General features: G+C 41.4%; 1 protein-coding gene across 4 annotated transcripts in view; it reads right to left on the bottom strand.

Moving 5' to 3' along the window:
* The window catches only part of suox (sulfite oxidase), a 33,208-nt gene that overhangs the window by 10,773 nt on the left and 4,672 nt on the right, over window positions 1–17,763 (bottom strand). The window contains exons 1-2 of one of the 4 annotated variants that reach the window (XM_067976588.1): window positions 6,447–6,637; window positions 1,937–2,000 (exon numbers count right to left, since the gene is read on the bottom strand). In XM_067976588.1, the coding sequence (XP_067832689.1) occupies window positions 1,937–1,992 (56 nt within the window). In that variant the 5' untranslated portion in view covers window positions 1,993–2,000; window positions 6,447–6,637. Of the gene's footprint in view, window positions 1–1,936; window positions 2,001–6,186; window positions 6,222–6,446; window positions 6,638–17,763 lie in introns of those variants that run through there. The other 3 variants (XM_067976590.1, XM_067976587.1, XM_067976589.1) reach the window with 3 other exon arrangements.

Raw genomic sequence — 17,763 nt, 5'->3', positions numbered from 1 at the left:
CAGTCAACATTTAAAATCACTAAATCTTGACTTGCCCTTTGACTTTAGAAGAGCTACTTAAAATGACGTCTCACTGTCAACTAGACCATCCTGAAGTAATTTGTTTGCAGCTATCTGTTCCTTGCAACAGACTCCCTGCTGTTATTACATTGCCATTGCAGCTTCAATTCTGGTCTTTTATTTCTTCAATGGATGTGGACTTTTAGCTGCTTTTCACACTCTCAATTCTGCAGCATCTGTAATAATAGCAGGTTCCTGCATTACAACAGAGGTGGCCCTGATACCTACATCACATGTTCGGTACAGGGTTGCTCACTGAGGATCCACACCATTACAGCAGCACTTGGATTGCAATGAATGCATGAATGTTTTTGTACCATGTTCACTTGAACTGTGAAACATGCACTAGATGGTACAATTGGATTGCAGGGTTTGGCCATCCAAATTAGAGTTGTCTAGAGTGAGCATTTGATCTCCTTTTCAGTGCAGAAGTTTCCAAACTTTTTTCTGTCATAGAACCAGGCCACTCAGCCCACCAAGACTGCAGCGGTGTTTTTCTCCATGAGCCAATTAGTCTAATCCCACTCTCCTGCTTGCTCTCTTATACCTTGAATAGTCTTTTAAAAAAGGGAATTAATAGTTTCTTGAAAAGTACTTAAGGACTCTGCACAGTAGTTTGTGGCATAGAATTATACATCCTAATCATCCCCTGTGCAAAGAAATATTTTCTAACCGCCTCTTCAAACATTATTTTTGTCATTACCTTAATTTTGTGTCACTGACCAATGGAAACAATCTAAAACTATCTGCACAATCACAACTCTTCACAATATTGAAGACCTCTATCAGGTCACCATGAAAAAAAAGCCTCAACTTCTCATATCTCCCTATCTGTGGTAATATCCTCGAGAATCTGTTGCACCTTTTCCATTACTTTCATATTCTTCCTGCAATGGGGAGTCCAAAACTGTACAAAATATTCCAACTGTGGCCTAACTAAGGTCTTGTACAAGTTCAATACCCCCTCATTGCTTTTGTATTATATACCTCCACACACAAAACCAGATTCAGTTTGCCTTTTTTGGCCATATCTACTTGTGTTGCCACCTTTAATGACCCATGTATCTGTACACTGACATCCCTCAGCTCCATTTAAAATCTATCATTTAAAAAGGTTCCTTTTCTTACTTCAAAATATATTTTACATTTTCCTATAATGAACTGTATCTGCCACCTATCTGCAATCTTTACAAACCTTATTACAATTTTCCATGACCCACCCTAATTTGGTGACATAAGCAAACTTCAATATGGTTCCCTCAATTGGCAAGTCCAGATCATTTATGTTCTTAGCAAATAAAAGCAGTCCTAAAGATAATTATCAACCACTCAAAGAAAGACAATGTTATCATGGCAGAATTAAAAAAAACTTCTGTACACACCCCAGAAATATCATGCTGGTAATCAACAAATACAACAATCTGATCTTGATCCTAATTTCATGTCTCACTCAAAGCTTTTTAAATTTTGTACTTGTATCCTCCTGTCTGATAATCACAATTATTGTTAAATAACCTGTTCCAATCACATTATCCATTCTTTGCTGCATTTTAAAAAGACCTGGATCACATAATAGTCCAAATATGGTTATCAATCAATAAAGCAGGGCTAAAATAACTCATTTCAATTTACAATCAGAAGTCCTTGAGATGCATCCAATATAGGATTAACCTCAGGGCCACAGCCTCAAGCTGATGGGATACTTTTAGACAATGGCTGACAGTCACATCCAAAAGCTTATCGTTTTTGGCTACACTGTGTCCTTTCTCAGTAGAGTGTGTGGAAAAGGGGCCTTATTAACCGGAATCATTTTTAAGAGTTACCAAATGAATTAGAGTTGCTCTACTCAAGAGGTTAAAGGATGGATGACCAATACCTGCTTTGTATCCGCCAGATGCCCAGAGCAGACCGTGTACACCTAAGGAATGACATCACAGTACCTGGGTAGAAAGAAAAAGAAGTCAGTTTCAGGTCAGGTTTTAATTATTCTGCATTTTCCTCACTTTTCAATCTGTCTCCATTGTAACTATCCACCCCCAGCTAGGAGAGCAAACTAGTGGACGATAACCCGATCTCCCAAGCAGTTTAAACAGCATTAGAGGGAGGAATTTCAGGCTGGAAGCCAGAAATTGCTGTATTCAATCTGCAACATGTATCAAAAATAGAACATTCATAACAACTGGAGAATAATGAATACTTGGGAGAGATCACCTGGCATGGTTAAGTTGGTGGGGTCAGCAAATTCAACTGTTCTTTTTTTGAAATTTCACTCAATAGTTTTACCACAGGATATAAAGAAAAGACAATGATGTGCAATTTGGGTCACATCAACTCACACTGTTATCAATTAGCAAAAATACTTTTATACCCTGCAAAGCGTCACATTTACATTTGCACTTGCACTCCTGCTAGTTTCAATACAAGAACAGACTCCAGCTCCCTCACAGCCTAATCTTCCCCCAAAAAACCAAGCTCCAAGCCTAAGAATCCAAAGAAATAATTAGTTGCATCAAAACTAAAACAAACAATCCACTCAAACAAACACGATGAATCAGTCAGTAATTGTATTAAGAGTTCAGAAAAAATAGTTCACGTTTTATTTTTGAACCACCATACATTCCCCCCACCCCCACAGAAAAATGCTATAGCCAGCCTGGGAACGCTCAATGCCGACTATGTGATGTAGAATGTGGGTAGAAATTGTGTACATGCTCGAGCACAGAGAATTTGCAGCTTGAAGAGCGTAGTACTCACTGAAATGCAAACCCCTAACATGTATTCAGGGCAAATTAACAAGGGAATATACTCTTCTACTTTTTAAAATCAATACAACACTAATTGTTCAACTTTCTGCCCGGGCTGTGGATAGGCCGCCCGTTATAGAAACTGCCTGATTTTCATTCCCATTGAATTTAATGGGCAGTTTCTATAATGGACAACTGATCTGCAGCAACACCAGTTTAACGCCCAGGCGGCAAGTTGAAAATCTACCCCCCCCCCCCACTTCTGTCATGGGAATAACCATCTAATGCCACTGAGCCGCCATTATGTATTTTAGTGAATCTCCCATGGCATTGCTCAAGGTGAGTCAGATGATATGCTATTTTCTATGGGCAGGCATATAATCCATGATGTATTATTCTGCAGCTAAGGTGAAGCTACACTTCATTTACAGTCACAAAGTCTAATTACTGTTAAGTAAACACAAGGTGCGGCCAGAGTTTAACTGCTCTTTAACGAGGGAGGTGACACCGGATGCCAAAATGTGAGTTCCTAGCACTGACATCCCTCACCTTGATTTGGTGGCAAAAACAGTAAACAGTCCTTAGGAGCTTTACAAGAATCTTGAGTGTTTTCTGTTCCTTTAGCTGAGGGAGTGCGTTGCTTAGTAAAGACAACAGCCTGTGTTAAATCTAAATATCATCAGCGTTAAATCACACACGGAGCAGCATGTGGGCTATCCATTACAGTACACAGTATACCCAACTCAGACGCCTTGCAGCAAGAGGCTACCAGAGGTCATGTCATCAAGCTGTTTAAACAATTTGATTTGTGGGCTTCCCTTCGAATTAAACACTGTTAAACAGCTCTGCAAAATACATGAACCCCAACATTTTGAACACAGTCAACAAGCAGTATGTGCCTAGTAGGTAGGAGTGCAGTATGTTAGTGCACTGACACACAGCAACAGGACAGATCTTCCTGAAGTGCAAAATATCCTAAAAATATACCCATCACATGATAAATCTCAATTACTCTATATTGTCATCAAGCCCGAGGGGATGATTTTAAACCCAAGAACAGGTGGGAGTTGAAAATAGTTGTTTTTTTGGGTTGCAACTGCAAAATTTTCAGACTTTGCATTCCCAGTGGGAAGCCTGTACTTTTCCGAGCCAACATTAAACCCGGAAATAAAGCCGGGTTGCGGTCACGACCCAAAAAACAACTATTTTCAACTCCCACCCGTCCCCAACCCACCCGTTCTTGGGGTTTAAAATCACCCCCGAGTGTCTGACAGACTCAAATTCACATAGGGACTTATTCAGCTTATCAAAACATCAATAAACATGGGAGACAAGCCTCTATCCACTTATTTTTAGTTACCAATTCTTCTCCCCCTCTCCTTCCCCAATGAATACACTGATGCCTTGCTGGGGTACAACTCCACATGCGAGGCAATCCATCACCCAACAGGAATAACAACTTTATTTTAATATAGCACCTTATATAGGGATTTAAACACGTGGGAATTCAGGTGTATAGGGATAGCAAGGATTAGGAGACCCAACCCTGCCCTTTTGTCCTGATGTTCTCATATTTTAATTCATCACACTCCTTTTGTTTTACATTACTCCTGTTGTCAGGAGAAAAACTAATTTTTCCAGTTATTTCCTAAACCTGATTTATATTACAGGTAACACTATTAATGATCTGGACTTTGCTCTCATCCCTTCTTATTTTTACACTATTTGCACTTGCTCCTTCCTGCCACTGGTGCCAGTGTCCCATGAAATGGAACCCTTCTTTCTCACACCACTCCTTCAGCCACATTTACTTTCCTAATTTGTTTGTCCCTATGCAAATTTGCACATAGCTCAAGTAATAATCCCAAGATTGTTACGCTCAAGGTCCTGCCTTTTAATATAGCTCCTAGCTCTTCATACTCCCTCAGCAGGTCCTCCTCAAAACAGGCAAAGAATGGCAATGAATAGAATTGCAAAGGAGATGCACTCAATAAGGAGCGGCCAGCCCAGGAGGCATCTTGAGGTTGAAAAGAAGTCATTATTCATGCAAGAGCCTTGATACAGAGTTCCAAGAGACTATTTGAACACTACATAGACTCAAAAGATGTAATTTAAGCAATGCATGGAATCATGAAGAGGGAGAGATGGAATTTGTTTATTTGTATGATTGAATTTGGGCACATCTCCCTTTTTTAAAAAATCTTCGTTCATTTGGCCCAATGTTAGGATCCAAGACAGCAGGTGCATGGACTCCTGTCATGCTGCCAGGAATGAAAGCTGGCACATGAATGACTCTCCTCCAATTCCCCTCCTTCCCTTACTCAAAATCACTGCATCCTCTGCTGATTAAAATAATTATTTTAAAGAACCACCTATTTTTAAACACAACTTAAACAAATAATATAAGCTTTAATGATTGAAGAAAAACATTCCCCAAAGAAGGAAACACACTTGTATTGACATAGCACCTTTCACATTGAAAAATCTCATTGCTCCATACATAAAACATTCTTTTTGAGTGCAGTTGGATTAAACTTTGAATTTTTCTCCCCACACGACAGAAATGTTTTTCTTCGGATGAAACAATCCAGACATTTTGAAAATACAGTTTCCAGTCAGATAGCGTGTCCTAGGTATCCTTTGAGTACACTTGACACTATTTCGAAGAGCAGGGGTGTCCTGGCCAATATTTATCCCTCAACCAACATCACGAAAACAGATTATCTACTCATTATCACATTGCTGTTTGTAGGACTATGTTAAGTGCAAATTGGCTGCTGCGTTTCCTACAATGCAACAGTAACTACACTTCAAAAAGTACTTTATTGGCTGTAAAGTGCATTGGGGCGCCTAAGGTCATGAAAGACACTATATAAATGCAAGTCTTGTTTTTTAAAAAAAATTGTCCTTAAGTGAATACACAGCTTGTGCTTTTTTGGGGGGCGGGGGAAAAAAAAAGTCCTCGTCGAGAATTCAAACCACAGTTGGTACTCTTCTTTCCCACTCCATGACATTTTTCATAAATAATCTGTATTAATTTTAAGGACTTATTGCTTCATGCATTTGACTACATGTTTGTGTTTTAATGGATTGGGGGGGGGGGGGCTCCGAATGTTCTCGGTACTCTGGGGCCCAAAAATTGTTAATCGGGCTCTGGGAACCTGACATTTTAAATCATTTTCAGTCACATCCTCACTTACATTCCGATCAGAAACACGTGGTAATTGGGGGGGGGGGGAAGAATTATGTTAACCCATTGGCTTAGTTTGAAGCTTCGCCATCAAATCCCAGTCCGATTTTTTTCGGATCGGAGGAGGTTGGTGGAAGAACGCCCAAACCGGTCCAGCGTGACATTTATTTTGATTTTAAAATTCATACAAACCGAGATGCAACATAACTTCCCCTCAGGAAACGACCAAAACCCATCGGGCTCTGTGTATTTTAAACTCTCGTTTGATGTTTTTTGCCCCGATGAAACGTTTACTCCGCTCGATGAGATGCGACTAAGAAGGACTCAATTCCCATTAAAGCAACTCGGCATAAGCCGATGACAAGGACATTCACATTTAATAAAAAAGCCGTCCAAGTTTTATGCAAACACGCCTGTTTGAAATCTTTAACGTAATTCTCCCCCCATCTTACCTCACCGTTCTGCTCGAATTTCTCGATCGCTTCAACAGCCTGCGCATGCGTGGCAACGGGCCATTCCCATGACTAGCGCTATCTTTATGGTTTGAACGGGATCAGTATCTTTTAGTACACCCACTATCAGAGCAATATGGAGCTACACTAACTTCAGATTAGACCCAGCAGATCCTGACTTGACACTAACCCGCGACCAGCTGGGAGTTTGCACTGAAGCAGTACCACGGTCGAGTTGATATTTCTAGGAATTAATTTCAATGATTAAATTGGTAAACACGAGGAACCGACCTCTCACATCAACACCCACATGTCGCAGGGGCTGGAGTGCATCCTGGACCGATATAATTAAATTATAATTTGACACTTATTTTGGGTTTATTGGTTTACTGCACATGAACACACCCTAACCCCAAATAAAAAAAAACACCCACATGCGTTGCAAATGCACAACCCCATGGCTTAAACTGCAGCAAAAATGGTAATATTCAATGAATTCGTCAATTGCATGTAACCTCATCTTGTTCAAGTCAATCAATGCAGTTTTCCACATCACGTGGAACCCCAGCCTATAATAAAAATGGTGTAATCTTTATTAAAAGATTTGCTCCCTAATAAACTAGCACTGGCAGTGTTGGAAAGTGTGGCTTCTGATTAATAAAGGCAATCATTAACTTTCTTTTGTTACTTCACTCTGCCACAAATGGCAAATACCAGAGATTAAGGTTTAGGTGCACAAAACCCAGAATTTTTTGTGCACGACGATAGTAATTTTGTCAGGTCATCTGGAAGTATGTCGTCTGAGGAGAGAGGCAAAGCAATCCAGGCAGCAGTCAGTTCCCTTGCTAAAGCGCATCTCCCTACTGAAAGGGAATTAGGCTGCATTTTAGGAAAAGCCTTTGTTTATAGGGCTTTACTGTAAACCTTAATTTCAATCAGCCCAGATGCACTGGACTAACATGAATGAAGGGATTCCCAACATTTTCCAAAACGACAGCTATTTTGAATGCTGATTTGGAGGTGCTGTATGGACAAGTGCCTATCTGTAATGGTATTTGGTTATCAAGCTATCTTCTTCTTTAATTTATTCAATCTTGTTAACAACCAACATTCACATAAAATCATTTCAAGAAACTGAAAAAATATATACTTTTTAACAGCCAAATTTGCATTTATACAGCACCTTTCTGGACATCTGAAAGCATTCCCCAATCAATGAACTACTTTTGGGGCAGTCACTATTATTTTAGAGGCAGACACATCAGCCAAATTTGCACAGAGCAAAGGCCCACAAACAGCATATGAGACAAATGACTGGTTAATCTGTTTTTGGCACTTTTGGTTGAGGAATAAATATTGGCCAGAATACAGAGAACTTCCTTGCTGTTCTTCAAGTGGTATCTTTAACAGCCATCTGAACAGACAGACAGGGCCTTGGTTTAATGTCTCACCTAAAAGACAGCACCTCCGACAATGCAGCAGTCCCTCGGTAGTACACTGGAATGTCAGCCTAGATCATGTGCTCAAGTCCCTGGAGTGGGGTTTGAATTCACAACCTTTTGATTCAAAGGCAAAAGTGTCAGCACTGATCCAAGGCTGACACTTATTTGATAGAAAACAACTGTTTTACTAGTACCATCCTTCAGCCAGTGGACGAGGAGGTGCGAGAGAACAGCTCAAGATAATTCACGCTCATGGTTTCCCTCCCCGTGGAGAAACACATTGGCCTATAAATTTGGCCGTGCAGTGCCCATTTTTTGGCCTACTAATCCCGCAATATGGCAGACAGGAAGCATGCATTAATTTCCGTCACGAAAGTGCTATATTGGAAAAGGAAAAACATTTTTGTGCAGTGCCCACGCTTGAAACAGGTGTTAGACCTTTTGCATATCTGAATCCTTAACTTGTCTGTTCTCTCCACAGTTGCTGATTGACTTGCTGAATGTTTTTATTTCAGATTTCCAGCTTTTGTAGTTATTTTGCTTTTTGTTTAGCAAAATAAAAGCTGGCTCACTTGGTGACAACAGCATGCAGCTGATCCATACAGGCAAGAAAGTCCCATGGTTGATTGCCAGTGTCAGCCGTGGCTCAGTGGTAGCACTCTCACCTCTGAGGCAGGAGGTCGTGGGTTCATAGTCTCACTTGATTTGTCACATGGAAAATTCCGACCTCAAGTCACTTCTTGATCTGTGCTTGCCCTGTCACTGGGCCTCCAGGAATATGATATCGGCACTGACACTGGATAAGCAAGTGACCATGGATAGTTCCACCCTGGTAGATACCCCTCCCAAAGTTGCTGGATTATGGATCAAGACACAGAATTTAGACTGTCTGGTGTACAGAGGATCAGGAACCTGTCTTAAAGCAGACATGAGCTGCTAAGCAGGCAGAACATTCAACAGTGCTTCCTTACCACAACTAACTGGATAAAGGAGGTGTCTGCCAATCACCTAGTTGAGGCCCCTCGAGCCTGCTCCGTCATTCAATATGATCATGGCTGATCTTTAACCTCAACTCCACTTTCCCGCCTGATCCCCATATCCCTTGATTCCCCTAGAGTCCAAAAATCTATCTATCTTAGCCTTGAATATATTCAACGACTCAGCATCCACAGCCCTCTGTGGTATAGAGTTCCAAAGATTCACAACCCTGTGAGTGAAGAAATTCCTCCTCATCTCAGTCTTAAATGACCAACCCCTTATCCTGAGACTGTGCCCCCTAGTTCCAGACTCTCCAGCCAGGGGAAACAACCTCTCAGCATCTACCCTGTCAAGCCCTCTCAGAGTCTACCCTATCAAGCCCCCTCAGAATCTTGTATGTTTCAATGAGATCACCTCTCATTCTTCTAAACTCCAGAGAGTATAGGCCCATTCTACTCAACCTCTCCTCTCATCCCAGAATTAATCTAGTGAGCCTTTGTTGCATCACCTCTAAGGCAAGTATATCCTTCCTTCGATAAGGAGACCAAAACTGTACACAGTACTCCAGGTGAGGTCCCACTAAAGCCCTGCACAATTTTAGTAAGACTTCCTTACTCTTGTACTCCAACCCTCTTGTAATAAAGGCCAACATGCCATTTGCCTTCCTAATTGCTTGCTGTACCTGCATGCTAACTTTCTGTATTTCTTGTACGAGGACACCCAAATCTCTCTGAACACCAACATTTAATAGTTTCTCACCATTTAAAAAATATTCTGTTTTTCTATTATGCCTATTCTTCAACCTCACATTTCCCCGCATTATACTCCATCTGCCACCTTCTTGCCCACTCACTTAACCTGTCTATATCCCTTTGCAGACTGTGTCCTCCTCACAGCTTGCTTTCCCACCCAGCTTTGTATCATCAGCAAGCGTGGATACATTACACTCGGTCCCTTCATCTAAGTCATTAATATAGATTGTAAATAGCTGAGGCCCAAGCACTGATCCTTGCGGCACCCCACTAGTTACAGCCTACCAACCTGAGAATGACCCGTTTGTCCCTACTCTCTGTTTTCTGTCCTTTAACCAATCCTTTATCTATGCTAATATATTACCTCCAACTCCATGATCCCTTATCTTATGTGGCACCTTATCGAATGCCTTTTGAAAATCCAAATATACTACATCCATTGGTTCATCTTCATCTACCCTGATAGTTAGATCTTCAAAAAACTCTAATAAATTTGTCAAACACGATTTCCCTTTCATAAGGGTTAGTCTCTACTGGTTAGTCAGGTGTAATTCACTGTAACTAACTATTTGTAATAGATTGCCTTTACCACATGGTAGTGATATATTTTGTGGTTATGATATTTTACTGTGTTTTTCTGGGGGGTTTTGGAAGCAGATCATTGCATGGAACAGCCAGAGTGCAAGAGGAAGCTGCCATTATTACTGCTGATGTAATGTTTGCAGCTTGATCTTCTATTTATTTAGTTATTGATAATACTAGCAAATCTCCTGTGCAGTTTTATAATATGTAAAGTGTAGGTGTGTATTCCTTTAAAGCTACAAAGCCTAACTGCTGTTAAGTAAACATTGGGTTCATCCAGAGGTCAATTAAGAGACTGCAGACATCCTGGCCTCAGTAGTTTGTGTTCTTGCAGAGTTGCTTTGTTTCTTTATACTTTTTGAAGTATAACTCAAAGTGTGACAGACAGGAAATGCATGCTAGACATACTGGGGCTGAAAATCTGCAGGTTGCAATCCCAGTGGTTGCGCCAGGATCACAGGGGCAGCAGGAGGGCACCTAATTACCATGGCAATCTACAACATTTCCAAAAAGAATTCTTCAGGAGTCTAGGTTGCTGCCCTGGCCTGGACCTCACTGGCGTAGCGCAGTTTCCCGCAATCCAAATTAAAACACTAATATAAAAGCAGCATTACAGGTTTGATGGGTTCCAACTGTATAGGAATCCTGTGAGAAAGCACATTAACACATTACAGCATTTGTATTCCATCTAGTGGCCATACAATAATCAGTAACTGCATGGGAAAAAAAACTGCTTATAAAATTTTGTTCACTAATTTTCTTCTCTTTCCCCCCCACCCTCTCTTCTCTTAATGATGCTGATTCATGCTGGGAGTGGTTCCATAGAAGTTTGCAGCCCTGCAATACCTCATTCAAGTGGTCTCCTTTATGTGTAAGTCTGGGTGGTGAATGTTGGCTGGCTAAATACCACGTGGGCATCACAGTTGAACCTGGTCCCGTCTTTGCCCAACATCCATACTTGTGCACTTTTCTGCGGGGAGTCACTCGCTGCTGGTATTCTGTTAAAAAAAAATTGGACCAGGACAGAACATTTGAGGTGCAGATAATTTAAAACATGCCACCTCAGATTTTTCTGAAAACCGACTCATTCATATTGGGAAAGGTATGATGGGGAGAGAATGGGATTGATTTTTACTTGTGCATTTAAATGTAAATGCTACTTAACCTGGGCAAGTACAAAGTGGTATAGTGCCCTAGTTGTAGTTGTCCCCTCCCCCCCTCACATGCACTGGTGCAGGAGGCAGGAATCTAGAGCACATATAGCTATGCAAAATGGCTACAATGACCAAGTACCCTGCAGGCTGGTGCTACATGCCCAGTCCATGTAGCTTCATTTTCAGGTGCAAGGACCAAAACATTTGAGGTAAGAAACAAGCCCACTTCCAAAAAAATAAAAACTTTCATCTGTTCAGATTTTCAAAGCTCAGCATATAAGTGAATATTCATGAGCTTGCTTCGGTTCCTGTCCCCATGCAAGTTAGGTTGGCTATGAGGGCTATAATCCTGCCATGCTCAACAATGGCTTGATAGATTTGATATAGATAGATAAAGATAGATAAAATAGATTAGATGGATGTAGATAAAGATAATGTCAGGTTATAGTCCAACGGTTTTATTTGAAAATCACAAGCTTTCGGAGGCTTTCTCCTTCGTCAGGTGAGGGTGAAGGAGAAAGCCTCTGAAAGTTTGTGATTTTCAAATAAAACCGTTGGACTATAACCTGGTGTTGTAAGATTCCTTACATTTGTCAACCCCAGTCCATCACCGGCATCTCCACATCAAAGATAATGTCGGTAGATCTTGACTTTGTGTGATAGTGTAAAATGGGTGATAGTGAGTCAGCAGCCCATTTCACATCTCACACAGACTCACTAATCACCCATTTTACACGATCGCACAAAGTCAATATCTACCCCAGCCAGTTTACTCTCCTGTGAAATGGTAGATTTGTTGTCACACTGCATAGAAACAGTTATGACGATGTCAAAAAAAGTATTTTGCCTTTTCTGTCCTTTCCTGCACTCTCATTTCCCAAAGTCGCATGCTAACAACCGAGAACAGGGAGACAACCTGCTCACATACTTCCCACCCATGCTACTCTGCAACTGGCCACTAAGGGTGTGGGGCTCGTCTTCTACACACCATCTCCCCACAACAGCAAGGCTGAGATCAGTAACTCACTGTGATAAGGAATCACATTATCATTTTTAACATAGTGCTTTTAAAACAAATCTTAGCCTAGAAATGACTGTTGTTGATATCAGCAACTAATCAATTAACATGTCCATGCTCACAGGATTATTTTATACCAAGGGTGCATTATCGATTCATCAGGGGGTACTTGATGTAACAACATAATATGGCAAAGCTGTACCTCATCTATGACAATGTAGCCCAATGTCTCCTGCCTGCTCATGGGGAGAACACAGGGGGTCACGTAATCAGCATGGTGACTGAGAGCAGAGAAGTTGCTCGATGGTGAGTTGCTTTAGTTAACACAATGGTCTTACAAATTGAGACAGCGGGCTGCAGAGTCATCGTGAAGCTTTCATCTGCTGTCGTAGGGCAGACCTGGCTACACGGTGCAGTTGGTCCATGAGCGTGGGGCCACCTGACATCCACACATCTGCACTTTCTGGCAAAGATCACTGAAAAGCAATCAGGAGTGGAAACCTTGGCCCCAGGGGTTCTGAGGCCAGGATAACATCGCACCTGCTTCCCCAGCTGAAGCCAGCTAATTCAGCACAGGCTGGGGATCGAACCTGGGGTCTTCCTGGTCTATTTAGCCTTTGCAGGGGGCAGGTAACATAAGAGCACTCGGAAAAAAAAGTTTGGCGATGTTGTGCAACCTGTTATATCTAACACAGCATGGCAGCACCGCATTGTGCATCTGCCAATCTGCCAGAGGGCACATAGACAGTGGAGGTGGCATCTTGTTGGAGTGCACTGGCACAAGGTCACATAGCCACCAGGACTAATGCATAATGTTGTCCTCTGCAATCATTCATGGTGTGGGATGATTCAACACACCAACGGCACACTCACAGAGGGCACAGTTAACAGAATTCGCATTGTCTAATTCTTCTGTAGATCCTGAAGGAAGAAATATTATCCACACGTGGCCTTAAGAAACTTTGATCACAGAGAGGAGGTATTTGGGATACAACTTTAAAGAAGAGGACTCGAGAAAAAAATGCCAATATACTTGAGGAACTGTAACAAAAAGAAGATACTGAAAACATTAATAGACAAAAAAGTAAGGCTTCTCTTAACGATCATGTTTATTATAGATTTCCTCACATTATGTTATCTTCACCCACAACTGCAATGTGGAAACAGAGATACTGGACAGGATTGGGAGTGACATGTTTATCATGTATGTGAGGCTAGCTTCATAAATGCCAAATAGTGATATTGTGACAAATGAGAAAATTTGTCTTTAATTTATATGTTTTTGAGTTAAAATGAAAACTGTTGTCCGTCACGGAGATTCAAAATGGAGCACTGCAGGTGATATGTCCATGGGAAATATTCTCCTTATATTACTTTCCTTTGTTGTTTCAAAGCATATCAGGCTACGCAAAATATGGTCCATTGTTTGTGTCCTCTGCATTGCTATTCTATGTGAGTTCCTCTTGGTGATGACTGCCGCAAGTGTGATCTTTGCTTTTATTGGGTGTTGGGAACCATTATACTGGGAAAGTGTAAAGATCCCTGAGATGGTACTCATTTTCTGGATCATTAACGCATGGTTTGTTGTGATGTGTGTTTTCTAAGGACACTCTTCAAAGGGTCTGCTTTTTCATCAAAGGCAAAGATGCTTTTAAAATCTGGAGATTCTTTTGGGGGTCTTCATTTCCTTGCTTCACCATGCCGCTAAATATGAGGGGACGAATAGAGGCTCTGTGGGATCTTATCTTTCATATAATCATCAGATTGGTACTCAAATGTTACTGAAAAGAACAACGGTTTCGCACTGTGTCTTTTCTTTTTTATAAAAAAAAGTTCATATATTGTCAAAGTGTGATTTTTGTGCAGTTTCAATATCTTGCTGTGGCTTTTTGCTTCTGTATATTATTTTAACTGTACTTACAATTGATCAAGTAGCTTTAGCCTAAACGCTTTGGTCTCATGCCAGGTTATTTCTGCCTTCAGAAGTGACAGGAGAATATGGTGGGTATCCCCAATAAATAGGGTTACTGCAACTAGAGGTTAATTGTTAAACCTGGGCTACCCTGTACATAGCAGTGACTAGGACAGACATTTCAGTTCATAAGGCTTATGGAAACTACCATCTAACCATGCACATGAGAGCAAGTATTGGGGAAAAGCCAAATTGTAACCTAGTCAACAAGTAATATAAAAAACCTACCTCAAAAATGTAAACATCACATTTGTTTTCTCTCATTCAAGTAGTGATTCACAACATATTGAATTTTTGGGGGTTATCCGTTAAAAACCATTTTACTAGGCAAGATACAGTACAACAAAAACAGCATCTAAGCAAGTTTAGAGTAGTTAGCTGAAAAGCATATGGCGCAATAAGAAGCAACTTTCCTGACTTCAAATGTTCTTTTTGTTTCTGCTATATCTCCTGTTAAAACATTCTGGTAGATTCAGAGTGAGTTACATCCAATTCTGACACCATGTAACATTTGTTATGATGTTCAGTTGGTAACAAACTAGAAAAGCTTCAAAACATGCGGTGCGTATTTAACCATTCAGCTGTGAAACAAACACTTCCCAGGTCAGAGGTAGTCAGGGAACTTCCTCCACTTAAGCACACTCAAAACAGATTAAAACAAACATGCTGTGGAATAGGTCTGGGTTTGAGCCATTTTGTTCTGGGAGGATTGACTGCAGGAATGTACACATCACGATGAACATACTTTCCTCAGAATCCACAATTAATTTTGACATAGATAGACTGGTGAAGTGGGCAGACACATGGCAGATGAAATTTAATGCAGAGAAGTGTGAAGTGATGCATTTTGGGAGGAAGAATGAGAGACAATAAAAACTAAATGGTAAAATTTTAAAGGGAATGCAGGTACAAGACAGATCTGGGGGTTTACATACACAAATCTTGTACAGGCAATTGTCAGACCCCCTAATGAATCAATGGGCATGTGCATCATGTGTCCTGGAATTGAGCCAAACAGACTAGGAAGATCACAGGTTTGAATCCTGGTCTGTGCTGAGTTAGCCGATCTCACACGACCTCGAGACCCTGCGGGAAAAGGAGACGATGGATCCTGTCAGTTGGTTCCCCGAGCAGACTGTCAATGTCATTTGGCAGAACGCCTCATCGCCAGAACGTTCAAACAAGCACCATGACATAGCTTGGCTGGTGGTGAGAAGGGCCCTTCCTGTCAGATCCTTCATGCACTCCCGGACTCTCAGCGTCACCGCACACTGTCCCCGAGGAGGCTGCGGTGCAGACGAAACCATCACCCATCTCCTTCTGGAATGCGCCTTTGCAAAGAAGGTATGGAGAGAGATGCAGTGATATCTGTCCAGGTTCGTCCCAAGCAGTTCCGTAACACAGAACTCTGTGCTCTACGGGCTATTCCCGGGGATGCACACCGAGACAGACATCAACTGCTGCTGGAAGACCATCAACTCGGTGAAAGACGCCCTTTGGTCTGCCCAAAACTTGCTGGTCTTCCAGTGCACAGAGCTGTCCTCGACCGAGTGTTGCAGACTGGCACATTCCAAGGTCCAGGACTTCGTGCTCAGGGACGCACTGAAGCTGGGTGCGGCCGCCGCAAAGGCTCTGTGGGGAAAGGCAACCATTTAGAGCCTTCCTGCCATTGTATACCGAGGGGCTGCAATCAGGGAAACCCCCCCCCCCCCCCGGGGAAAATGTAAAATTCAAATTGTTGTAATGTATCTGTAATGTACCTGTAATGAATCTGTAATCAATAATCTGTATTGAGTGTAATGCAATGATACAACCCAGAGTTTATTTTAAATTCCACAAGCTTTCGGAGGCTTCCTCCTTCGTCAGGTGAACGGTGAACGGTTCTACACCGTTCACCTGACGAAGGAGGAAGCCTCCGAAAGCTTGTGGAATTTAAAATAAACTTGTTGGACTATAACTTGGTGTTGTAAAATTGTTTACAATTGTCAACCCCAGTCCATCACCGGCATCTCCACATCATGACAACCCAGAGTGTCATGAACTGTAATTATGTACAATGTGTTCATTGAACTGTACTTGATGTAACCTGCAAATTGAATAATCTGTATTGTGTACGTTTGGAATGTGATATGACAACTGGATTGTATGTTTTGCTACAAATTTTATGAATAAAGTATATTTTTTGGAAAAAAAAGCCGACCTCACACAGTAAGTAGCACTGATGCTCCAATTAGCTTCAGCATCCCTGGACTGGGGAGGGGGCAAGGGAGTGTTATGGGGAAAAATCAATTATGACTGTTGCGCCTGATCGCTATTCAAAGAGCCTGCTGGAAAGTGTGTTTGTGGATTTGCTGTAGGGCATTCCCACAGTTAGGCAGCCTGCCAAACGATCAGTGTCAAGGCTCACACGTGAAGAATGGCTGTCTGTGTGAGGTGCCAGAGGGCTTCTGGTAACCATGGAGCTGTACTCCAGTATGAGTCAGCACCTGGAGGGAAGGGCAAGATTGGAAGGGGAAAAAAACAATCGAAAGAGCCAAACTGTTGCGATTTAAAGCTGGTCCATGATTTTTTTTAAAATGAATTTCTCACCTTTCTCAGACAATCTGCAGCAGCAAATAGGCTTGTTGTATAATTGTCCAATTTAATCTGCTAGAGTTTGGGCATGGCTGGTGCAGGGTGCAGGGAGGCAACCTTTCAATGCCTGAACTGGAAAATTAAAATTAAAATGTACCGACCAAGAGCCACAGGTTTTAATTATAGTGTACTTCAGGGTTCACTGATATTCTCACTGTAACTACAAGTATACCATGCAAGAATTTTCTTTTTTGCTATGCTTTGTTTCCAAATATTTACTTGAAATCTGTTTGTATTCTCTCATTCCATCAATGTCACACAATTCTTCTCTCATAATTCCCCCCCACATTCCTTCTCTCATTCTTGCTCCTTCTCTTAAACTGAAGAGTGGACGAGCTGCTTTTATCACAACTGAGCTCAATGTACAGCATTTTCCACAGCCATTCTCAACCAGTTTAGAGCTTCTGGTTGACATAAATAATCTTTTGTCACAGACAGCATTGTACCTTCAGGACATTTATGTAAATGACAATGAGGGAGATAGAGAAAAAGAGCAGACTAAAATAAGGCAAAGAAGATTGAAGGAAAAACACAGCTGACAATATCTAACGGCAGATTGGAAAACTTTGGATGTTCGCGATCATAGCCTGGAAACCAGAACAGAACACCAACCTCATTATTGAACATTAAAGTTTATAACTGTAGACTAAATATTGTAAAAAAAATGAATTCCTCTCCCAAGAACAGAATCAAATTAAAAAACCCATTTATTAGTTTAACTTGCTCCAAATTACGAGCAGTTCATGGGACATTGTTGAAGTCAGGAAGATTGGGGAAAAATATTG

Source organism: Heptranchias perlo, chromosome X, assembly GCF_035084215.1.
Source record: "Heptranchias perlo isolate sHepPer1 chromosome X, sHepPer1.hap1, whole genome shotgun sequence".
Classification (NCBI taxonomy): Eukaryota; Metazoa; Chordata; class Chondrichthyes; order Hexanchiformes; family Hexanchidae; genus Heptranchias; species Heptranchias perlo.
This window is presented reverse-complemented; position numbering and strand designations above follow the sequence as displayed.